This window comes from Mustela erminea, chromosome 8, assembly GCF_009829155.1.
Source record: "Mustela erminea isolate mMusErm1 chromosome 8, mMusErm1.Pri, whole genome shotgun sequence".
NCBI lineage: Eukaryota > Metazoa > Chordata > Mammalia > Carnivora > Mustelidae > Mustela > Mustela erminea.
The window spans coordinates 12,111,707-12,137,001 of record NC_045621.1 but is presented as its reverse complement, the minus strand read 5'-3'; the positions used below and the strand labels follow the sequence as shown (position 1 = coordinate 12,137,001).

Genomic DNA, 25,295 nt, shown 5'->3' with positions numbered 1-25,295 from the left:
TTTAAAGATGGGAGATAGGAGATAATGTTTTTGCATCCGGATGGGAATAATCCAGAAGGGAGGGAAAAGTTAATAATGCAAGAGGAAAAGGCTTTCTACACTAATGTCAAGCCAAGAGCAAGAGACAACCCAAGTGTCCAACCCAGAGCCTAGTTATATTAGTCCATTCTAGATCTATCCTAAGCAGCACTTAAAAAAGAATGAGGTAGGATTTCTGGTAATCACATGGAGAGATCTACAAGATATGTCACATTAAAAAGAGCAAGGCATAGTACAAGTAGGGCTAGTATGTTACCTTTTGTGTAAGAAAGAATATATTTAATGTTTTTGTTTTAATACAAAGAAACAAAGCAGTTACCTGTAGGAGGTATGGGGCGAAGAAAGGATAAAGAGGAAAGTAGCTGAAAGCAGAACAGAGGCATGTGCGAGCCTTCTGTCTATACTCGGCTATATTGTTCTGATACTGGAATGTCTACATTCCCTAACCTCCCCTCCCCCAACCAAAAAGAAAAGGAACTGCAAAACTCAAAACATGATATGCAAAAGTTAGTCTGTTCAACAAGAAAGCAGACACCAAAGTTGTATGCTGTCCCTTCACCGTCCAGCTTCTGCATCTACTCTCTTGTCCTTCTCCTAAATCCAGATGCTGATCTCAGTCCTCTTCGAGTTCTCCAAAGAGAACCACACAAAAAGCATCTGGGAACAATGCTGACCTTACTTACTAAAGACTTTTTCTTAAAGAACCAGTGGAAGGAAGGAGCTTCATATCAAGTAACTCAAAACAAATAGTTGAGCAATGTTTTTAGGGCTAACTGTTCTCCACAGTTCTTCCAGGTCTTGCTAATTAATTAGCTTCTTTCTCTTACTCCCCAAGTCAATTCCTGTACTAACTCTACACTCCCCACAGCTATGCCTGATTCTAGTCTTAGTAATTTATTCACGGCAATTCAATTCAGCCCTGCAAGCTGATCAGCAACACAGAGCTCCTTCCCTGACTTTCCCCACCTAGGGAATGGCATCTCTTCTCCTTAGAGGGTACTAAATGTATAAGGCACATCTCAGCTCACTGGTTGTACTAGGTATCAAATTTATAATAATGCTAGAAGCCACATGTCTTGTGAGCATTTTTCTACAGGAACAGTTATACAAATCCTTTCCTTATCCAAATGTGGATTAAGTTAGGTGATAAAGTATGCACTCTTTGGTGAGTTTTTACAAAACTGACAAAGGAGCTAAACATTGATCACATAGGTTGAGTTTCTATCTTTTTACTACAAGGACTATGTATTTAACAGCCCAAAAAATGACTTTTGAAAGTTTTTAAAAGGAGAGATTTGCAGAAAATTTAGAAAACACAGGAAGATACAGACACAATAATAAAAAAGTAATGACAGCGAACATTTACTGCATTCTTCCTATTGCCAGGACACACGCTCACCACATTTAACAATTATAGTAATTCTTCATAGATATGCTACATCATCATCTACATCATGCAGAAGAGGACATTAAGGTTCAAAGAGTTAAAGGCCAAGGTCACAGGACCAGGAAGTTACAGAGCTGGGATCTAAACACAGGCAATTCCACTTAAAAGCTGCCCTCTAAAGCACTAACCTGCTTCTAGAATCTATTTAATTTACCTAAAATTGGGACTCCATTACCCTTTCTTCAGTTTATTATGTATATTCTGCCTTCTCATTCGTTATTAATTCTTAGCATTTATTTTCCTTATTTAGATAATTGAATTAATTTCACTGGTATTTGGCCCTTTCCTCTTCCTCATATTTCTGGTGATTTGATTTTCCTTGTGATAGATTATAAAAGCTATTTAATCATTAATATTAATACTTTATCTGCTATTTAATTTTCCCAGTCTCACACTAGCCTTTAATTTTTATAATTTTTAGCCTTCCTTTTTTTTAAAGATTTTATTATTTATTTATTTGATAGAGATCACAAGTAGTTAGAGAGGCAGGCAGGGAAAGAGAGGAAGAAGCAGGCTCTCTGTGGAGTAGAGAGCCCAACGTGGGGCTCGATCCCAGGACCCTGGGATCATGACTCGAGCCGAAGGCAAAGGCTTCAACCCACTGAGCCACTCAGGTGCCCCTCATTTTCAGCCTTCTAAAAAAAAATTTTTTTTTGAGAAAATCCATCAATAGCTTCCTTTATGGCTTCAATCTTTCTATTTTTATTTCTAGGTACAGAAAGTCTTCTCCTATCTAACATGAATTTATTTACAATTTCTTCTTACTTTATATATCCCCTTTTTTATTTAAATCCATCGAAAATTTATTTTAGAGAATGGTGTATAGTAGCATCTCTCTATAATTTTTTCCCCAAATCGTTTTTCAATTGTACCCACCCATTTTTTAGCAACACAAACTCTTTTCTAATTTGAAAGACTACCTTTCTATGAATGTCTTCTATGTTTTTTAGTGGTTTAGGGGCCATTATGTTTCACTGAACTGTCTAATCTTGTGTTTTAATCAAAACCTAATTTTTACATAAAAATGTCAATAACCAATTATACCAAATGATAATGTGCCATTAGCCAGTTAAAATCAATATTATCATCCTTTCTTTGCACAAAGTTTAAAATATGAATCTCCAACCTTGATGCTACTGAATCTCGTGAATCTCGACTATCCTTAGTAATGCTTAAAAAATTTCGCCACTTACACAAAGACTCGACTTACCTCAGACAGTGTGCTCATTTCAATTGCAGTTATCAAGTTATTGTTCATGAGTGCTTCTATTTCTATAAGTTTCTTATTCTGTATGCAGAAAATAAAGACCTCTTTTAATCAATTAAGATTCATACATTTATGGAGATACCATCAGCTGAGAAGACTTAAAAAATAACTGAGATCATATTGAGCTAAAATGGTGCTACATTCTATAGTTCAAACAGACACACACACACACACACACTCTCTCTCTCTCTCACCCCTTGATTGCTTTGGAGCTCTCAATTATAAATTTTCTTACAAACATTTCTCTATCTTCTTGGAATAATAATACACCCCATGGAAAATGAACAGTTTGTTAGACAACTTAACACTCAGGAATAGATCAATTTTTCCACTTTCAATTAATTTCTGCTCATTTCAGAGTTAGAACTCTAGTTGCAGCCTAGCTGACCATTGGCTCTTACTGACCCATCTGAGGACAGAGTTGGAAGTGAAAGCGATGACTACAATCTTCATGCTATTTGCTGTGTAGCCAGGGGAATGCTGAGGTTAAAAGAGAATACAGACGCTCTGGGAACTCCCCTTCTTTCAATGGAAGAATTATGTCCACCTTCTTAAAATATATTAATTCATCAAGCTTTGCTAATGATAAACAATCGAATGTTGATCAAGGTATGACACTGGCTTGCAGGGCCCCAACTGTACATTCAGGATATAGACTTAAGACACCTATTTCACTACCCATTAACAGTTTGTTCATTAATATGGCATACTCTTTCAATAATTTTTTATAATGATTGGAGATTTGAAAAACATTTTTAGAACTTCTATAAAAATATAGCTAATAATCAGTCTATAATTCAGAATTCAAATACAATATAGTTTCCATACCAAATTATTTAGTTTCAGGCGAAGAAACGTGTTCTCAAAATTCAGTTTCTCCACTTCTTTTTGCAATAGCGTCCTTTCAGTTGTAATTCTTCGAGAATTCTCTTTCTCTCTACTAAGAGCCTGAGCTAATGCCCTGTTGTTGTGCTTTAAAGAAAGTTTGAAAATAGAAGAATTGTCTGTAAAAAAATTTTTAAGAAGTTAATATTGAACTTACAGCTTCATAAGTTTTCATATCTTTAATGAAACTATTTTAGGCACAGTATATTGTAAGTTTTAACTAAAGGTTGGAAAACAATAGAATAACAGTATAGATGGAGTTTTGAAAAAAAAAAAATGTATCCAGAGTTTGGATCTGCAGAAATAAAAGCTAGACAGAAGATGAAGAATGAAAGTGCTGTGAGGAATACAGACTGCTGTGAATACAGAGGTAAGGGACAAGAGATGTCAAGGACAGACACAGTATCCTAGATGTTTCCACCAGTCACAAAAACTCAGCCTTGACACCTGCTGCCCTACTTGCCTTCTTACTTGGACTAGGAGGTAGAATGGAGAAGCTGATTCTGAAGCTGTAACTGGAGATATCCCATAGGTACTAGGGTAGCCAATCTGTCAAAATTTTTAAGCCGGTTTCTGTGACTCAGAAAATTAACAAATTAAAATTATCGATTAATGCTCCTAAAGTCCATTTTTCAAAGTCTTGAGTGAAATGGAGCATACTTACTGTAAGGCTGGACAGATCATCTAAACCCTGTGGGATCTTCTATCTCTACCCTAAATATCCAACTCTTATTTCTAGACATTTACTGTAATCTAAACTTGACCCCTTCTCTTTCCAAACACCATATAAATATAATTTATATCAGAAATGTTTCTGTGTTGTTAGCAGAGAAATTTAATTGTGAATTCCTTGGTAAAGTCCATCTTAAATATAGTATGTTCCCTCAGTATACAGACAGCATACTTAGGTTTTCATAATTTTTATTTAAATGCCACTACTCAATAACATATCCCACTGAATAGAAATATAGTATCTATAAGATACGCTTATGAAAGTATATTTTTTAAACACTCAGGGAACGTCTGGGCATCTAAAAAACAGGGTCCAAAAAAGTACTTTATCTTTGGTGTAGAGAAAGCAGTTTCAGATAGCCACCTTTGACACAAAAATAGATTAGAACTGGTTTTGGATTTCCAGAGCTAAAGGGTGATAATATTTTCCTGTTGCACTCCTCAAACACAGCATGTTCCTTCATAATAATGGGTGTCCAACAGTCCTGCCCAACAGAAGAGGAAATAGCCACTGAATGGGGGGGCCTAATATACCACAGGACCCTAGACAGCTGGGTAGGAGAAACATTAAGATTTAAAGATACTCAGAAGTTTTAGCTATTTCACAGGGCATGCACGATTACCCTTCACAGGGGCTATACCAGCAGGAAACCTCTTCTCCCCCTCCTGCTAAGATACATACGAACCACTGAGATAATTTTCAGAAGTGATGAGAATTTATCTTGGCAGTTTTTCCCACTTCTTCTTCTTCTTTTTTTTTCCTTTCTAAAATCTTAGTTTCACAACCCATGAAACCCTGTCTCCAAAGGCTCAGCACCCTCACGAGCTTCGGATCATGAAAACCACCCACTACCACACTCTATCTGGGCCAGCCACGTCTAGATCATCCATCATCCGTCCTCTTGCTACAGCACGCTAGCACAATGTGTCACTTTTTTTAGCTCTTTTCCAGAAATGTCACATTGGTATTTTCTTTGCTGTGTAGGAGGTAGCTGCCTTAGGCTACCCCAGCCTTACTGCTGAAAATTCTGCTGTCACCACTGAGGGTAAATCATCATAACCACTCAGCTCACAGGAGTTGAAGGATACAGGAAGGAGTGAATGGACAAAATGTATCAGTTAACAAAAATAGTCATTTTAGTCACTTCTATACTTAATAAAATAAAGTACCAAATATTATATCAATTCTCCAAGGGCTAATGGCACTTACTTAATATTTTTGTTTTGATTTTTGAAGCAAGGGAAACATTCAGCTTCCCAGTCTTTGAAACTCTTTTGTCTTTCACATGTCTCTTAATTCCTGAAGTAAGAAGTGAGCCAGAGTCTATCACTGGGTGCTCCATGACTGAAATAGAAACAAAAAAGACAGAAATCAGAGTACTAATTAATAAAAGAAAAAAGGATAACTGATAAATACATTCTAAAAGGTAACAATCATGACTTAGGTGATACAATTTGTTTGTATATAAGTATTTGCAAAACCCTTTGTACAGATCTGAAAGTATGCATATAGTCCCTGTAAGGGCCTACTTATCCAGAGCGAGCCATTTTGTTGTTTGTGCAGTAAACTTAGATTGACCCTGCCCCCCGCCCCCGAGGAACTTACTTAGAAACAAGTCTGGGAAACCAGAAAAATATGACTTACCAGCCCCTGATAACAGAGCCCATATACCAGGACATGTCAGGTCAGGGGGAGGTAACAGAGCCCAGAATACAAGGATGAGCCAAGCCAGGTGGAGACATCCAATCAGGCAAGCATCTCCCTAACCTCCCAAGAATGTGGGCCCTGCCTTTTGGGCGCCAATTCTGACCAGAGTGATAGACTAGTTCAAATAACTACTATAGGGTGAACTGTAATTCAATTGGCCACCTGTGTGTGGCCAGGCTCAAGCACATGGCCTTTACTCTATAAAAGTTAGAATGTGAGGCTGGGAGGGGTCGCCTCTTTGCAAGAGACGGCCCTGGCTGGTCAGTTTGATTCTCGATGCTTGGCGCGAAATAAAGCTTTGCTTGACCTTCACTTTGTATCAGTCTCGCTCCTTTGACCATGGACCCAACAGTCACAAGTGGTTTAAAGTAGTATCCAAAAAAAGGCAAATGACTGTTTTTTCATCCAAACCTATATTATTATATCTATGCCTCAGGAGCTAGGTTAGGCACTGGGGACAGAAACCAGGATATGGTTGTATGGGAATGCACAGTCATGGAATGCAGAATCTGCTGTGAGGACAGATCCTATTTCGATACAATGTAATAAGTGTAACCTTAGAAAATGCTCAGAACAAATAAACCTAATCTTAGGAGGTCAGGGGCGCTAGCTGTTTTGGAGGAGCAAGCAGGAAATCTTGAATGTGCCTATTCGTCCATTAGAGTAATGTTCTATTAGACTCTAAAGTCTATGGGACCACTGTGGAACCACTCTAAGATCTAACAGTGGAAAGAAGGTAATTATCCTATTATACTATGACAAGAAAAACTGATATAATACACATGCATAAAAGTAATTAACTGGGCAGAGGAGAAGGATCAGAAAAGGTTGTACTGAGAAGGTAGCTGAGCTATGTACTTAGATATGATCAACCTCTCAAAACTCCCACCCCCTCCCCAAACCTCCTTGCCTCTAGCTTCAGAGATCTAGAAGAAATGCTGTTACCTGTGCCTGCCTACCTCCTAATACTCAACCTCTCCCCATTACCTGCCTTAAGTCCACAGGACTAACCTCACTATCCTCTCTGTATCAATCACAGACTCTCCAGGCTCCCAGGTCACCTTCATCTCCCTCATCCCAACCCTCCAGCTCTGCAGCAGGCTAAAAACGTCTCCCAAAGACATCAGGTCCCAATCCCTCTCCTTCTGAACCTTATGTGGAGAAGGGGTCTGTACAGACGTGATTAAGTTGAGGATCTTGTGATGGGGACACTGTCCTGGATTTTATCTAGTTAGGCCCCCCAATGCCCTTACTAGTGTCCATATACTAAGTAATACACTTGAATAACTAAACAGGGCATATCAAACTTAACCTGCCCAAACCTGTTTCACTCTGAGCCTTCTGTTTCAGTTAATGGCAACTCCATCCTAGTTCCTCTGGCCAAAAATCTCTCATACCCCAATCAGCCTTCACAGTACATTAGAATCTGACCGCTTCTTACTACCTCCACTACTATCAGCCTAGATGAAGGCGTGGACACGTCTCACCTGAATTCTTATAATAGCCTCTTGTCCTACTTCCACTGCTGCCTTTTTTACAGTGTATTTATTAGTCTATACAATCTAAAATTCTTCAATGGTTCCCATTTCTCTCAGAATAAGTTGAAATTCTTCAATGGTCAAGAAGTCCTCCCATTATCTGTTCTTTTCCATTTCTCCCATTTGAACTCTTCCTTCTGTCCCCTAGTATATTCTTTTCAGGCCACACTGGCCACCAACCTCTAACTGCTTGGCAAACGGCAGCCATTCTTTAGCCTCAGGTCCTTTGTACTGGTCGTTCTCTCTACTGAGAAAGCTCTTCCTCCAGATACAGAAATGGCTCGTTCACTCTCCTCCACGTCTTTGCAAAGATGTTACCTTCTCAGTGAGGCCTTTCAAAACTGTAGCTCCTTTTCTCAGCATATCCGATTATTCTTACCCTTCTCTATTTTTTCCATAGCATTTATATCACTAATACAGTACAGACGTGATTTATTTTTCTATCAACGAGAATTTAAGTTCCAGAAATCATGGATTTTTCTATTTTATTTACGGACATAATTTGCAGCTCACAGACCAGTGCCTGACAAGTAATATGAACACAATAAATATTTATTAAATGAATAAATAAGTCTTAAAAACAATTTGTCAGGTATGAAGATTTGAAAGGGTATTCCAGGAAGAAGGAATGGCATGTGTAAATGCATGAGAATGGAACATTTAATACCAGTGATCTCTTGATGCTAGAATGTTATTATCCTATCTGTTTTTCTTAACAGCAAACTCTACTTTAAAGAGTTGTCCATACTTGCTGTCTCCAATTCATCCCCTCCCATTCCCTCTCGATACTCTAATCAAGTTGTTGCTCTCACCACTACCATATGGAAATTGATCAATTAAGTAACTAAACTGCAATGCTGCTCAATCAGATATAGTAGTCAAGATCAAGTTCTCAACTGATCTATGATTTTAATCATAGTATTTGACATCAGGTCATTCTCCCTGAAAAATACCTTTAGTGGGTTTCCAAAATATCCCATTCTCTTGGATTTTTCTGCCTCACTGCCACTTCTAAATCTCTTCTGCTGATTATTCTTGATCTCCCTAACCTCTTACCAATGGGGTGCACCACATCTCCATTCTTGGGTCTCATCCATTTCCTATGTACACATACTCCTGTGAGGGCATCATCTAGTGCTCTGGCTTTTAAGTCTAAAGGCCAATGACTTGCAAATTTATATCCCAAATCAACTCCAGACTTATTTACCCCGCCTACTCCTCATCTCTAACTTAGATGTCTAATATGTACCTCAAACTTAACATGTCCTAAACTCACCCACCCAAACCTGCTCCACTGTGTTCTCTCCATCTTGTTTAACAGCAATTCCATCCTTCTACTGCTCAGCTTGGAAACATCTTTCTCTCACATTCTACACCCACTCTACCATCACTCATGCTGGCCTGACTTTCAAACATGTCCTCAGAGGCCACCTACCACTGTCACTCTGATCCAAGTTGCCATTCTCTCTCATGTACATTATTGCTACAACTATCTAAATGGTGTCCCTGTTTCCACATTCTCCGCGTTCTTCCCCCCATCAATTCTCAACCTACAAACCAAAATGATCCCTTTAAAACTTCAGTAAATTCATGTCACTCTGTTAAAAATTCTCCAGTGGCTTTCCCTCTCAATGAAGTAAAATCATAATCCCTGCAATGGCCTATAAGGCACTACACAATTTGACACCCCCGTCCCCGCACCCCAATTCCCTATTGAGTACCTCTCTGACCTCTTCATCACTCTTCCTATGCTCACTAAGCCAGCCACCCTAGCTGCCTTAGCATACTCCCACGGCAGAACCTTTATATTCCTTTCTTTCCCCCTTTGTATCAACTCTTCTCCAAATAATCACAGGGTTTACTCACTGTCTTTACTCAGATGTCACTTTCTTAGCCTTTCCAGAGGAAACTATTTAAAATTGCACACGTGGCCCCATTTCACTTCATATTTTTAATATATATATACATATATATATATATTGCCATTGATTTATCAGTGTCTAATCTAAGATCACATAATTTCCTTATTTAATTGTCTGTCTTCTCCTACTAAAATGTGTTTCACGAGGGTATGGATTTTTGTCAAGTTTGTTTGCTGCTGTACCCTTAGCCAGGAGTGCCTAGCACACAGCAGCTACTGGACAGACATTTGTTGAAGAAAACAACTCTGGATAAATGGAAGAAGTCTCAAATACTCAAAACTGACCAATATTGGAACGAGTCTCCTTTGCAAATGCTGACAGATGTTGGGAGATGTCAAGCAAATAATGGGAAGATGGTTTTAAAAGAATTTTCTGCAATGGGGAAGAAGTTTAACTAGGAACCTTACAACATGAAGGCTCAATGTTTCTTCCTAAAGTTTTGCCAAAAAGAGAAAAAAGTAAAATCAAAGATCACCAACTAGTCCATGGATAGAACATAGGAATGTACAGAAACTCAAATCACATATCATGAAGGGATACTAACATAGAAATCGTGTCCATCTCCCCAAAAAATCCAGTCAGAAGGATCAAATCTCATTTTGCTAATTAGGAAACCACTGCTGAACTGTCCTCCTCAGTAAGCTGGTTCTTGGTTCCTAACTTAATAAATGGCCCTAGCAATCACTCACCCAAACGCTCAAGCCAGAAATCAGAGTCTTCCTTTTAACACTGCCCTGTCACCCTCCACATCAGCAACCTCGCCAGGTAACACCTGAGGAACCTAAGCCAGCCACTGGAGTACCATGCAAGGGTGACTTACCATTCAGAGTGAGGGATTTTAAACAGTGGTCAGGACTGCGTGAGGCAACTGGGCTATGTTGTATGACATCTGTATGACATTCATTGTTAGGTCACCTTAACAACTCTCGGTCTCAACTTGCAGACTTACCAAGTTAGAGAAAGGAAGGGCATCTCGCTGTAGGGACTACCTGAAGCAATGTACGTACAGTGCCTCGTACGGGACTTGGCACATAGCATTCACTGACAGGAGTTATTTATGATTTAGTCTGCAGCTCTTGTCTGGGACGGTCCCGGCTAACTCTAAATCAGAAATACTAAGTTCCGAGTCCGGTTCTCCTGAATCGGGTCCGTCATCTAGAAAAAAAATCATCGTCCCTATTCCCTACCGAAATCCTACCTGCACAGCAAGACCCAGTTCCAGTTCTAAGTTTTTCCCAGTCTTCCATCACCCCTTCGCCTTCAAAGAGATCCGGAGGAGGAGGCTCCTCCCAGAACTCGGGTAAGCAGTCTCTCAACGCTCGTCCCGCGGGTACGTATGAAGGGCTCACAGGGAGGTAGAAAATGTTCTTAAAAAGCAGGGAGGGGTGCAGTCACACAGAAATCCCTACTTCCAAGGAGCTGACCTAACCGGCCGCTCGCCCCCCTCACGCAGCCGGGCGCAAAATCGAAGGGACGACAGGCAGCCGGTTAAATCCAACCAGGGCCTCCCCCCAGCGAGCCCCTCCGAGCGGGTGCAAAGGCCGCAGCCGGAGATACCCGAGCGTCGGGTGGGCGGGACGACGGGCCGCGCGGGGCTCGCTGGACAGAAGGCTCCGGAGAGCAGCGCCGGGAGCTTCGCCCGGGAAAGGCACGGATCTCCTCAGAGTGCGGGGCGGCAACGCCAAAGGCCCCTCACTTACCGTTCTCTCGGCGGGGGGGCGACCACCACCCAGCTCCTGGAGCTCGGCGGCGCCGGGGGGGTAGGGCTTGGGTTTAAACTCCGCAGCCGTTGGCGGTTGACACATCAGCCAATCAGATCCCGAGGAGGCCGCGCAAAGGAGGGCGGTTACTAGGAAGTGGGAGGTGGAAGGGGCGGGACCTCGAGGTGAGGGACAGAGGGGCGTGGCCAGGAGAGCTTGGGGGAAATTCGAAGAAAGGGAATTTGGTGGCTTGGACCTTGAGCAGGTGGGGTTGTACTGCCTTCCGATGCCTTGACCCAAAAGGAAACATTCCTTTAACAAAAATACCGTTTTTGAATTTCTAAAATTCTTGACGGTCATCTTTGCATTACGATGCCAGCATCTTTATTTAGTTTTCACTTAAAAGCACACCCCATTTTTCTTTCAACTTGCTCAAGGAAAAGCGGCAAAATTTCTTTGAAAACCCTGCATCTCATTTAGGTCTTATACAAATGGTTTGGTCCAGCTAAATCTAGAAGAATGGTATTTTCCATTACATACAACTACATTAAAAAATATGTATTATTCTTGGGCGCCTGGGTGGCTCAGTGGGTTAAGCCGCTGCCTTCGGCTCAGGTCATGATCTCAGGGTCCTGGGATCGAGTCCCGCATCGGGTTCTCTGCTCCGCGGGGAGCCTGCTTCCTCCTCTCTCTCTCTCTGCCTGCCTCTCTGCCTACTTGTGATCTCTCTGTGTCAAATGAATAAATAAAATCTTTAAAAAAAAATATGTATTATTCTGTTTATGTTCCAAGTCAATTAGCTTAGTTTTTTTTCTTACAAGTGACTTTCATAATCTATGGAAAAACTAAACTGAGAATAAAATTTCCTGAAAATGAAATTTTCATTTCTGAAAATTCCTGAAATGTTCTGAACTGACATGAAAATAGCTTCTTGAATCTAGATTTTAATAATTGGTTTTATAGTGATGCAGTCAACTTCATATTCATGTCAATGTTTTGTTCATCTGGGGACATTTGAGAATCACAAATTTCCATTGTACTTGAGAGAATCCAGAAAAAGTATGTAATCTATGATTCTGAGTTAGATCTTTTAGTCTCATATATTTCAAAATCGGTGACCAAGGAGATCTGGCTACATGAATCTATTGTAAGTATAAGAGTATTTATTGATTGGCCAGCTGCTAAAATTACAGTTTATGGTTCAGTAAGATCTTCCATAAAAGTGTTTTAGAACGTAGTATACTGGTTATAAAAATTTCTGGTTTATTTAGGGATTAACTAGCACTATGTCTTGTTTACCCAGCCTGACACATTAAATGCTCAATATATGTTATGTTTTTTAAATGAACCATGTCTTGGCTCTGCCATTTAGTGCTTATTTAATCTTGGCCAAGTCACATAATCTCTTTGAGCTTCCGTTTCTTCGTTTGAAATATGGAGGTTAATAACAACATCCAATATATTTTTATGATGGTTCCAATCAGCAGACCATTTTGTTCAAATACTCTAATATCACTTTCCTCTTGACTTGTTTTGTAGCTCCAGCTTCAAAACCAAAACAAATAGAAAAGGGAAAGCAGTCAGAGGTAAAAGAAATGTTACAAACCTTTTCAAGATAAATACCAATGCCAGTTTTTTAAAAAAGATTTTATTTATTTATTTGAGAGAGAGAGAGAGAGAAAGGGAGAGAGAGTGAATGAGAGAGAGAGAGCATAAGAGGAGAGAGGTCAGTGGGAGAATCAGACTCCCTGATGATCAGAGAGCCTGATGTGGGACTCGATCCCCGGAGTCCAGGATTATGACCTGAACAGAAGACAGTCGCTTAACCAACTGAGCCACCCAGGTGCCCCCAATACCACTTTTTTAAAAAGTGATGATCCTCTTATTTCAGAGCAAGTTGAGCTAATTTAATGAATCATTGTTTTGTAAATTATAAAAAGCTCTTGAAAATGTAAATTATTTTCATACACAACCATAAACTTAAAAGGTATAATTAATTGAACTGGATGTAACCTGATCTGAGCTTGCTTTTAGGTCATTTGCCTCTTGGTAGAATGGATAGAGGCAGGAGCCCTGAACTAAGAGAGTGAAGATAAGTTAGTTTTATCTTGAACATACATTAGCAGTGGGTTCTTTGTTTTGGGCTCCTTATCTGTAAAGCAAACCAGTTAAATTAAATGAGCTCTCAGATCTGTCGTGATACTCTCCTGTACAAGGCACTGATTTGGCTCCCTCCCTCCATTTTCCTTTATTCCTACATTCATTAGTTGCCTGATTTTCTCCACCTCAGGGTAGATTCCAGCCAAATAAAATTTGATTGCCCTGCCCCGCCCCCCCAACTCATAAAATCATTTAAGAAAAAACAGTCCCTGAACAGGAGCGGAGTAGAAGACACCGAAAATCAATAAACCAATAAAACAAAGTAAAAATAGTGTACTTCCATTTTATTAAACTGTTTGATCTGATCATCTCTATCAATCCGGCAGGTTGAATTACACCAAGAAAAACTAACCCAGGCTGGCAGAAGCAGAAAAGGACATTGGGTGGTTTAAAGCACTTCCGGAGAGGCTAAGAGATATGAGCTTGAAAACAGGAACCAGAGGGCCTTGGCAACAAAGACCCATCACATGCTACCAGCAGAGTTTGGGAGGACACCCCTTATCTTCCACAGCCATGAGGGGCCCTGCTGGCTACCACTGGAACCTCCGCTGCTGCGCACCTCTGGAAAAAGTGGGCATGACTGTGCTACAGTCCCTACAATCCCCATCCCTTCTGTCTGGCACCTCTAGCTCCGGTTGCTAGGCCCGAGTTGAGTGTCTGACTGGTGAAGCCTGAGCCACAGGCTACAAACTCTAGCTGGAACAGAGTCCTGAACATTCAGCCTGGGTCTGGCTTTTTCAGTTTTTCAGTGAGAGGCCATCTCTGCCTCCCCACTAGTCTCAAGGGAAAGGCCCTTGAGCTGGGCAGCCAACAGAATGAGAAAGGTTCATTTCAGTTTTTCCCGCTACTGCGTGACAATAACTATTTCTATTTTCTTCACTGAGAAGACTTCCTATTGTGCCGGGCTAGGGATGGGTAATAATCCTACCAGCGGCAGGGAACACTGAGCAAGCTTTTTCCATGTCTTGAGCACTGTGTCAAGCCCTTTACACGCCTTTTCAATTCTCACAGTGATCCTGTGTGGTAGGTACGATTATTTCCTTTTTATAGTTGAGGAAACGGAAACACACAAAAAAATGTAAGTAATTTCTGCGAAATCTGGTTATGTGGTACAGATGGAATTCGAACCGAGGAGGTCCGGCCTGGGCCATTCTGAGATGGCGGAAGAAGTGGCTGGTCATCTGTCACTTAGTTTCAAGGGATGGCATTTATCCCGTAAACTTACCCGTGTTACCTGCTTACCAGCCTCCTCTTTTTCTTCAATTAACTTTTTTTTTTAAGTCCCTTTCGCACCTGGCATTATGCTAGGGGTGGAGATGGATGAGGTCAGTCCTCTTTCCTTAAGGGAAAAGGCGAACAAGGGAACGATCCGTTCCCATACAATTAGGATAAGTAGAGATTTAAGACGTTTAAGATGTTTCTCTGGTTTTGGCAGGGGCAGGGGATATGTAACAGGGCTGCTAAGCATTATTATCTCTGCCCTAGGTGTATGTGTGTGTGGCAGGGAGGTTTCTCTGGGGAAGGGATAAAATAACTAGAGCTCTTGGTCTAAGCCGCTGTGTGGCTGGATGGCCTTCAGCCATTCTCACTGGGGCTCATTCACTGCCTCTCTGGGGACAGTCCACATGCTGGACTGTCCCGAGAGACAGGGGTTGGGTCTGCTTTCCCATCTCTACCCTGTGCTTCCACAGGTTTTTCCAAAAAGATTCTAACATTTCTCTACTCAAGATTTCCTGCAGTGAAATTCACAGCACACAACCTGGAGGCTTGGGAAGGCGTGAGAAGTCAGCTGTCGTGCTCACTAGCTTTACCGACAGCCTAACAGTGGCATGTCCCATCCAGCAGTGCAGGGCACCTGAGGCCCACCTCTCCAGAGTTCTCTCCGCATGGACGTTCCCCTGGCTGCTGAGGAGGGTCCAAGAGACCTCCCTCCACACCCTTCCTCAACACCCCCTTTCTTCCTTCTGTTCCTCACTGCAAACGCGAAGGAATGGCGGTTGTGGACAATAATGAATTCTGTTTGAAGTCCCCTGGGGATAGCTAGGTGGAAATGTCCAGCAGGCACACGGATATAAAATGTGGAACTCAAGAGATATCTGGATTTGGCGGTCAGCAGTGAACAGCAATAGAAATTGCTGGGATTGATTAAGTTCAGGGAGGAGGGTGCACAGAAGCCCAAGGGGGGTAGAAGGCAGAGAGCCCCAGGGAACATCAACGTGGAGAAGGATGAAAGGGCAACCCCGGAGGCAGTGAGCGGTAGGAGGAGACACAGGCCTCCTGAAGGCCAAGGGAAGGTACAGGCTGCCTTGTCTTACCCCACAGGAAGAGAACCGCCTTGGGGGGGAACAGTCAGGAAGTCATTCATTTCCCAGCAGAGATGATGCAGGGATGGGGGCAGACAATTCCTTTTTTTTTTTTTTTAAAGATTGTATTTATTTATTTAACAGAGAGAGAGAGAGAGAGAGCACAGGAGAGGAAATGGGGGAGGGTGAAGCAGGCACCTGCCAGGCAGGGAGACCCATGTGGGGTTCCATCCCAGGACCCCAGGATCACGACCAGAGCCGAGGCAAAGGTAGACACCCAATCGAGAGAGCCACCCAGGCACCCACAAGGATTCTTCGTGGATTAAAAGGGAAGTGACAAAAACATCAGGGGAATCCACGGTGGCTGGAGGAGCTGGTAGCGCGGAGGGTGAATGGCTGGGGATAGAGGTGAGGAGTGGAGCGAACTTCTGCGGACCCAGAGGTTGGAACAAGGGCTAAGCCCCGCGCTGAAGGGTCACCTCTGGCTCCGAGGCAGGAAGAAGAGGCGAAATACCAGATGCTGTAGACATAGATGAGTTCGCTAGCAGAAGTGCTCTGTAAGCTTTCAAATTCCTACCAAAGTAGGACTATGAACTACTATTTTATTTAAAACATTTGCTTCCTTTTGAAAAAAGCCATCTCTACATTTCAAATATTTTGTTATTTCTCCTATAAGTAGTTTCTGTAACAGGATGAAAGGAAAAAATTAGTTTGTGTCTAAGACTCTCAGCTGTTCCAGCAGCCACTACACAAAGCAAGGGTCTCTTAGGATACCGTTAGTCAGAGAAAGAAAAATAAAAAGCATGGGTTTCAAATGACTAAGGCACCACAGAATTTAAGAGGGAAAAGATAAATACAATGGCAGATTCCTCCCAAAGTAAAAATTTCAACAATGAATATAAATAAGCCCAAACAAATATGTTCAGCAAATCAAATTGCATTCAGCCAAGCCAGCACCAGTAAGTAGCTAAATCTTTATCCTAACAGTTGGTTATAGAAAACTTTGCGATGTTCACCCTTAAAGCAAATGTAAAATACTTTTCTCCATAATAGTTTAATTAGTAATATTTGAAACTCACAAAATATCATGTTATCTTCTCCATCATCTTAGTCTTATTAAGATAGATGACATAGATGGTCTTCTTAAGATCATATTTGCCATTTTTTGTAAGTAATTAACCATATAGTGAGAGAAAATATTTTTTTAAAGATTTTATTTATTTATTTGACAGAGAGAGAGAGAGATCACCAGCAGGCAGAGAGAGAGAGAGGAGGAAGCAGGCTCCCCGCTAAGCAGAGAGCCCAATGTGGGGCTCGATCCCAGGACCCTGAGATCATGACCTGAGCTGAAGGCAGAGGCTTAACCCACTGAGCCACCCAGGTGCCCCAGTGAGAGAAATTGTTTAGGAAAAAAAGATGAACAGCTAATAGGTTATGAGAGTACACTGATGTAAAGTGGGTGGTGTCGAAGAATTGCAGAGACCAGTACATCTGACACATCATTGTAGCAGTACAAGGTGGTCCACGTTCATTGCCAAAGTAGCAGCAGAGGGCAGAGAGATTCCTGTTTGGTTGTAGATCTGGGAGGCTAACACAGGATAGTTCATATGACCCTAAGGGGTTGTGGTAGTTTGCAAAGTTCCTAATACCTCGAACTTATAGGGCAAAACCATGTATATTACATTTTGAAAAAGAGTCCTTGAAGGGGCGCCTGGGTGGCTCAGTGGGTTAAAGCCTCTGCCTTCAGCTCAGGTCATGGTCTCAGGGTCCTGGGATTGAGCCCCGCATCTGGCTCTCTGCTCAGCAAGGAGCCTGCTTACCCCTCCCTCTGCCTGCCTCTCTGCCTACTTGTGATCTCTGTCTGTCAAGTAAATAAATAAAATCTTAAAAAAAAAAACAAAAAAAAACAAAGAGAGTCCTTGAAGATTTCATTATGTTGAGGATTTGGAGATGAGGAAATTGTCCTGGATTACCCAGGTGAGCTCTAAATGTCATCACAAGTGTTCTTGAGAGACGCAGAGAGAAATGTGGTGCAGAGATTTAAAGGGAAGGAAGGAGCAGAGAGAGATGCCGCCACACACTCAGGAATGTCCACAGTCACCAGAAGCGACAAGAACCAAGGGTCAAATTCCCCCAGAGCCTTCAGACAGAGTGCAGTCATGCTGGCACCTCGATTTTGGGTTTCTGGCCACCAGAATTGTCAGAGAATACATTTCTGTTGTTCTAAGCCACCCAGTTTGGGGGACTCTGTTGCAGTAGCCTCAGGAAAGTAGTAGAGGGCTTGTAAAAGATGCATAGGGTTTCACCAGATGAGAGTTACATTGTATGGAAAAGGACGTTTTATACTGAGAGAAAAAAGGCAGAACAAAGGCAATAAAATGTCAAAAAATGAGTAAATTTTCTAATGAATAGTCCAGTTCAGATATAATGTAAATATTAAGGGCTGGGTAGAAAAGGCGGGAGTAATTTCAGAATTGCTAACCCATAATTGAAAACTCGACTGACTAGAGTTGGATATTTGTTTACCGGTTTTGTTCTAATCTTCTGCTCAAGGCAGGGTGGTCAAATACTGTGATCTAAAGTTACTTGGATTCATTAATTTTCTCCCCTCTATTCAGGGTGACTGACTCTTGAATTATGGCTAGGTTTGCTTAAGTCTATGTGTATAAAGTTTTATTTTTTCCCTATCTTTATATGCATGTATGTTTATGTTTATATATGCATTTTAGTATGTGAGGCATTAACTAGTTTCAAAAGTCAGAACTTTATGAATACACGTATTCAAAATCATCACTTCCTTTCTTCTATCCCTTTCTCACTCCTACATCCTTACTGCCTGTATTAGTTTCCTACGGCTGCTCTAACAAATCACTGCAGATTTAACAGTTTAAAACAACAGAAAAAATAAAAATAAAAAATAAAAAATAAAACAACAGAAACCTGTCTTCTGGTGGTTCTGGAGGCCAGAAGTCTGAGACAAATCTTAGGGGGCTAAAATGAGTATGTCAGCGAGGGTGTGTTCCCTCTGGAAGCTCATGGGGAAAATCTGTTCCCTTGCCTTTTCCAGCAACCAGAGCTGCATTCCTTACATTCTTTGACCCAGGATACCTTCCCCCTTTTCCAAAGCCAGTAGCATCACATCTAGGGCTTCTGACTTCCCATTTCCATTACAAAGCCTTCTCTTCTGTTCATAGTCAAACCTCCCTCTGCCTGCCTCTTAGAAGGATACTTGTGATTACAGTTTAGTACCCACCTTGAATCCCAGATAATCTCTCCACCTCAAGATATTTATGTTTTAAAAGATTGCATTTATTAACTTGAGGGTTTTGGAGGGGAGGAAGGGGGGGGGTTGGGTGAGCCTGGTGGTGGGTATTATGGAAGGCATGTATTGCATGGAGAACTGGGTGTGGTACATAAACAATGAATTCTGGAACACTGAAAAGAAATTAAATTAAATTAAATTTTTAAAAAATTGCATTTATTTATTTGATATATATAGAGAGAGAATACAAGCAGGCTGAGCAGGAGGCAGAGGGAGGAGAAACAGGCTCCTCATGGAGAAGGGCGCCCGATGCAGGGGTAAATTCCAGGACACTGGGATCATGACCTGAGCTGAAGGCAGATGCTTAACCAACTGAGCCACCCAGGTGCCCTTTTTTTTTCTTTTTAATTGCAACTTGTCTGTTCCAAGAGGATCTGCTTCCTCTGCAGCCCTCTCAAGTAGTGACTGCTTTTCCTTCCACTCTCTGCATACATCAGGGTAGGTATGTATTACTATTGTTGCATCACCCCAAAATTGGGTACCCCCAATAATGGGTCCATGATTAAAGGAGCGAGACTGATACAAAGCGAAGGCCAAGCAAAGCTTTATTTCGCACCAAGCATCAGGAATCAGACCGAAGTCAAACAGACGGGACGGGGCCACCCCTCCAGAGAGGACGACCCCTCCCTGCTTTCCAGACTGACTTTTATAGAGCAAACGCTATGTGGTTGGGTCTGGCCACACACAGGTGGCCAATGAGATTGTAACACACACACAGGAAACTCCAAGTGATGCTAGGCGACAAATTGAATTACAATTTACCTTAGTAGACATTTGAACCAGCCTATCACACCTTGGTTAGGATTGGCGCCAAAAGGCTCTCAAAGGGCGGGGCCCATACTCTTCGGTAATTAGGAGACAGTGTGCGCCCCCACTGATTGAATACTTCCACCTGGCCTGAACCACCCTTGTACTTGGACTTTGTTACCTGGGACTGGTTTCCGGGACTTGCTTTTACGTAAGTTCCCCTGGTGGGGTGGGGGGGCAAGGCCAATTTAAGCTTTACAACAAAATGGCAGTTCAACCGGGGTGGGGCTGCTCTGGCTGAATAGGCTCTTACACTATTAACAAACTTTTTTTTCTTCTTTCCTTTCTCTAAGTCCTAGTTAATCTGAACTGTGTGCCATCTGGATATAGTATCTCTCCTTGTCTCTTCAATGTCATCTTCTAAGGTTCTTCTAATCACACATTGTTGATGAAATTGGCTTCTGTTTCATCTTCTTTGTTTTCACTCTTGCTGACTTTACTACTTATGGGGATAGCTCATCTGAAAATAATCATTTCTTCCGTCCCATCTCAGCCTGGAACCTTGGCATTACAGTCATTGTAATGATAATACCGTTGAAATCTTGAAATCGAGTATAATACTCTCTGACAAGACAAGGTTGTCCACTCTCACCACTTTTATTCAACACAGTACAGGAAGTCCTAGCTGCAGCAATCAGACATCCAAAAGGCATCCAGATTGCTGAGGAAGAAGTAAAAAACCATCACTATTCACAGATGACATGATACCATATATATAGAAAACCCTATATATAGAAAATACCAAAAAATTATTAGAACTGATAAATGACATCAGTCAAGTGGCAGAATACAAAATTAATATACAGAAATCTGTTGTTATTTCTCTCCACTGACAATGAAGTAGCAGAAGGAGAAATTAAGAACACAGTACCATTTATAATTGCATCCACAAGAGCAAAATAGCTAAAAATAAATTTAACCAAGGAGGTAAAAGACCTATACTTTTTTAAAATTATAAGACATTGAAGAAGGAAACTGAAGACAAATACATGGAAAGATCTACCATGTTCATGGATTCAAAGAATTAAAAATTTTAGAGTGTGCATACTATACAAAGCAATCTACAAATTCAATGCAATCCCTATCAGAATACTAATAGCATTTTTCACAGAACTAGAACAAATAATCCTAAGATTTGCATGGAACCACAAAGGGCCTTGAATAGCCAAAGCTATTTATCAAGCTTCTTGAGAAAGAAGAACAAAGCTGGAGGTATCACAATCCCAGATTTCAAGATATACTACAAAGCTATAGTAATTAAAATAGCATGGTATTGGCACAAAAATAGACATATAGATCAATAGGAAGAATAGGGAGCCCAAAAACAAACCTGTGTTTGATCAATTAATCTGTGACAAAGGAGACAAGAATATATAACGGGTAAAGACAGCCTCTTCAATAAATAGTGTTGGGAAAACCGGACAGCAACATGCAAAAAACTGAAATGAAACCACTTTTTTACACCATACACAAAAATAAACTCAAAGTGGATTAAAACTCTAAATGTGAGACCTTAAACCATAAAACTTTTTTTTTGAACCCATAAAACTCTTAAAAGAAAACATAGGCAGTAATCTTTTGGACATTATTTGCCTTAAAGATAAGTTTATGGATCTGTCTCCTCAGGCATGGGGAAAAAGAGGTAAAAATAAACTACTGGGACTGCACCCAAATCAAAAGCTTTTGTGCAGCAAAGAGAGCCATTAACAAAACAAAAAGGCAACCTAGTGAATGGGAGAAGATATTTGCAAATGATGTATCTGATAAGGGGTTGATATCCAAAATACATAAAGCAGTTATACTACTCAACTCAACACCAAAAAACCCCAATCCAATTAAAAAATGGGCAAAGGAAAAATAGACATTTTTCCAAAAAAAAACATATAGATGGCCAATAGATACATGGAAAGATGCTCAACATCTTTGTATGTATGTACACATACATATACATACACATATACATATATACACAATGGAAAATTACTCATAACATGAATAAAAATGAAATAATATTGAACAAAATCTTGCCAGTTGTGACAACATGGATGGATCTAGAGGTTATTATGGTAGGTAAAATAAGTCAGAGAAGGAAAATGCCATCTGATTTCACTTACATGTGGAATCTAAAAAATAAACAAAAAGAAATGAACAAACAGACTCCTAAACACAGAGAACAAACTGGTGATTGTCAGAGGGAAAGTGGGTGAAGGATGGGCAAAATAGGGAAATGGATTAAGATGTACAAACTTGCAGTATAAAATAAATAAGCCAAGGGACGCCTGGGTGGCTCAGTTGGTTAAGCAGCTGCCTTCGGCTCAGGTCATGATCCCAGCATCCTGGGATCGAGTCCCACATCGGGCTCCTGGCTCCGCAGGGAGCCTGCTTCTCCCTCTGACTCTGCCTTCCACTCTGTCTGTGCCCGCTCTTGCTCTCTCTCTGACAAATAAATAAATAAAATCTTTAAAAAAATAAAAAAATAAAAATAAATAAAATAAATAAGCCGAAGAGATGGAAAGTATAGCATAGGGAATACAGTCAATAATATTGTAATAACAGGGGCACCTGGGTGGCTCAGTGGGTTAAGCCGCTGCCTTCGGCTCAGGTCATGATCTCAGGGTCCTGGGATCGAGTCCCGCATCGGGCTCTCTGCTGGGCAGGGAGCCTGCTTCCTTCTCTCACTCTCTCTATCTGCCTGCCTCTCTGCCTACTTGTGATCTCTGTCTGTCAAATAAATAAAATCTTTAAAAAAAAAAAAAATAATAATAATATTGTAATAACATTGTATAGTGACAGATAATGACGGTACTTATAGCGATAAGCACTGAGTAATGTATAGAATTGTCTAATCAGTATATTATACCCTGAAATATAATACTGTACATCAATTATACTTCAATAAAATAAAATGAAGTTTAAAAAATATTATATTCTCAGGGAAAATAAATAAAGTTTAAAAAATATTATATTCTCAGGGCACCCTGGGTGGCTCAGTCGGTTAAACATCTGACTCTTGATTTCATTGCAGGTCATGACCTCAGGGTCATGAGATCGAGCCCTGTATTGGGCTCTGTGTAGGTGTATAGTTTGGTTAAGATTCCTTTTCTCCCTTTGTCTCTCCTTGTTCTCTCTCTCTCTCTCTCTCTCTCTCACACACACACACACACACACACACACACAGTATGATAGTCTCTAATCACTGCCTCCAATCCTTCCAGGTCACTTCACTCTAATACTCCGATTTAAATCATTTCTCAATTTCACTAAGATTTCCAATCCATTAACCTCACTTTTCTTCACTACCCACCACCATCTCTATATAGTTACTTCTCTCCTTTCCAGCGTAGAGTCCCTTCATTAGGCGAATCAATCACTTATCAACTCTCTTGCCCCTCTCTCCTTGTATTATATTTCAACCCTAGCCGAGTCCCATTATCAGCTCCTACAATGAAGTGGTTGAATGTTCCTGGATAAAAGTCACATACCTGGGATGACTGACTTATCATCCATGTTACAATGACTATAATCTTCCAATAGGTTCTCATTTCTTCTTGGCAATCCTAGAATGTTTCTATAGAAAGTTTGATTGTTCAATTTTTGAAGATAAATAGTTTATATTTTATCTTCCTTCCTCAAACCTTGTCCATACCTCATCTTCTTTACTCTCAGCCTCTGACTTTGGTTTATATTTAGTAGAAAAAGTAGAAGCCACTCCATCAGAATTTTCTCATTTACTCACTGTGAATTTTACCAGTTTATCAGAACTTAATCTGCCTTCTCTGTTTTATCTCCTGTCTCTGCTCTTGTCCAAAGAAATCCCTCCGCTTGTGGAATATTACTCAGCCATAAAAAGGAAGGAAATCTTATCATTTGGAATGACACGGCTGGAACTAGAGAGTATTATGCTAAGGGAAATAAGTAAGTCAGAGAAAGATAAATACCATATGATTTCACTCATGTGAAGAATTTAAGAAACAAAACAAATGAGCAAAGGGAACGAGAGAGAGAGAAAGCAATACACAGACTCTTAACTCCAGAGAACAAACTGATGGTCACCAGAGGGGAGGTGGGTAGGGAGGGGTGAAACAGGTGATGGGATTGCAGAGTACATCTGTGATGAGCACCGGGTGTTACCCGGAATTGTTGAATCACTATATTGCATCCCTAAAACTAATATAACACTGTATGTTAACTAACTGGAATTAAATTAAAAACTTAAAAACAAAGGAAAACCCTCCATTTGTGATCTGGTTCCAGTACTCTCTTGTCTTCTCAAGTTCTTATTCCTTCAGTGGTCCCCACTCTCCCTCCTGCATCGCCAATCTCTACCTTCCACTGCATCATTCCATCAGCATAACCTGCTCTAGTAATTTTCATCCTAGAGCTTCTTTCCTTGATCCTGTATCCCACCTTGCCTACAGCTCCACTTCTCTCGTGTTCTCTTTACCATAGGTCTTCTCCAGCTTTATAACCAGTTTCCCATCTCATATTTACCCGTTGACCCAGTTTTATCTGGGCTTGCCTCTTCATCATAGCATTGAAACTGCTTTTGTCAAGGTCACCAAGAATGCCCATGTTATCCAAACCAATGGACTCTTGATCTCTGAGCTGCATTTGACAGAAGTGACGTTTTCCTCTCTGTAGCTCCATACTCTCCTCCCCTCTGGCTTTTTCTTCTAAGCCTGAATTCTAAGTATTAGAGGCAATGCTCCATACCACTTCTCATTTACCTGTTCTTTGCATAGGTGATTTTATCCAGTTCCATGGCTTTTAATGCTGATGTCTTCCAAATTCAAACCTTTAGCACAGAACTTCACTCCTGAGTTCCAAATTTATTCACCAGCTATTCAATCTCTAGTTGGATGCCTATTAAACATCTCTCTGATCTCTTCTGATCTCTCCCATAAGTCACCATTTCAGTAAGTGGCACCAGTATCCAATTTTTCAAGCCAACATCTTGGAAGTGACCCTGCAAGTTCCCTTTCCCGTATTTCCCATATGTGGCAGCCGTGAAAACACACCGCTCACATCTCTGATCACAGGGAGCATTACTGGCTGGTGGCCCCAGTCACTGTTCTCTGAAATGTATCACCATGATCCAGGCTGTACTTCCCCTGGATTTCTCTGAGCCAATGACTGAGTGAGGCAGGGTCAGTAAGGCAGGCCCATTCCTGCGAGACATAGGACTCCTCTGCTGGGGGGCACTGGTTTGAGGACTCCCCACTGGCTTTCTTGGGGAGCATCTTGCATCATATCTACAGCTTTTTCTATCCGTTTTTTTTTTTTTTTTTTTTTTTTCCTGTCCTCCACGAGAGATGACTCACCATCCAGGCTAAAGGTTTGCCCAGCCCTCTTCAGAGCCCTCCTTGTTTTTCCTTCACAGGTGTCTGTCCAGTAAGTCTTCAGCATGTTTAATCTAACTTTATGGGCTGTTTCTCAAAGAACCTGAACTAACACACCACAGCTGA

General features: G+C 41.0%; 1 protein-coding gene across 2 annotated transcripts in view; it reads right to left on the bottom strand.

Moving 5' to 3' along the window:
* SGO2 (shugoshin 2) overlaps positions 1–11,336 on the bottom strand; it is a 42,153-nt gene extending 30,817 nt beyond the window's left edge. The window contains exons 1-4 of one of the 2 annotated variants that reach the window (XM_032354351.1): positions 11,239–11,336; positions 5,581–5,715; positions 3,582–3,757; positions 2,697–2,774 (exon numbers count right to left, since the gene is read on the bottom strand). In XM_032354351.1, coding sequence (XP_032210242.1) covers positions 2,697–2,774; positions 3,582–3,757; positions 5,581–5,713 — 387 coding nt within the window. In that variant the 5' untranslated portion in view covers positions 5,714–5,715; positions 11,239–11,336. The other variant, XM_032354350.1, reaches the window with a different exon arrangement.
* Positions 11,337–25,295: the final 13,959 nt, after the last annotated feature.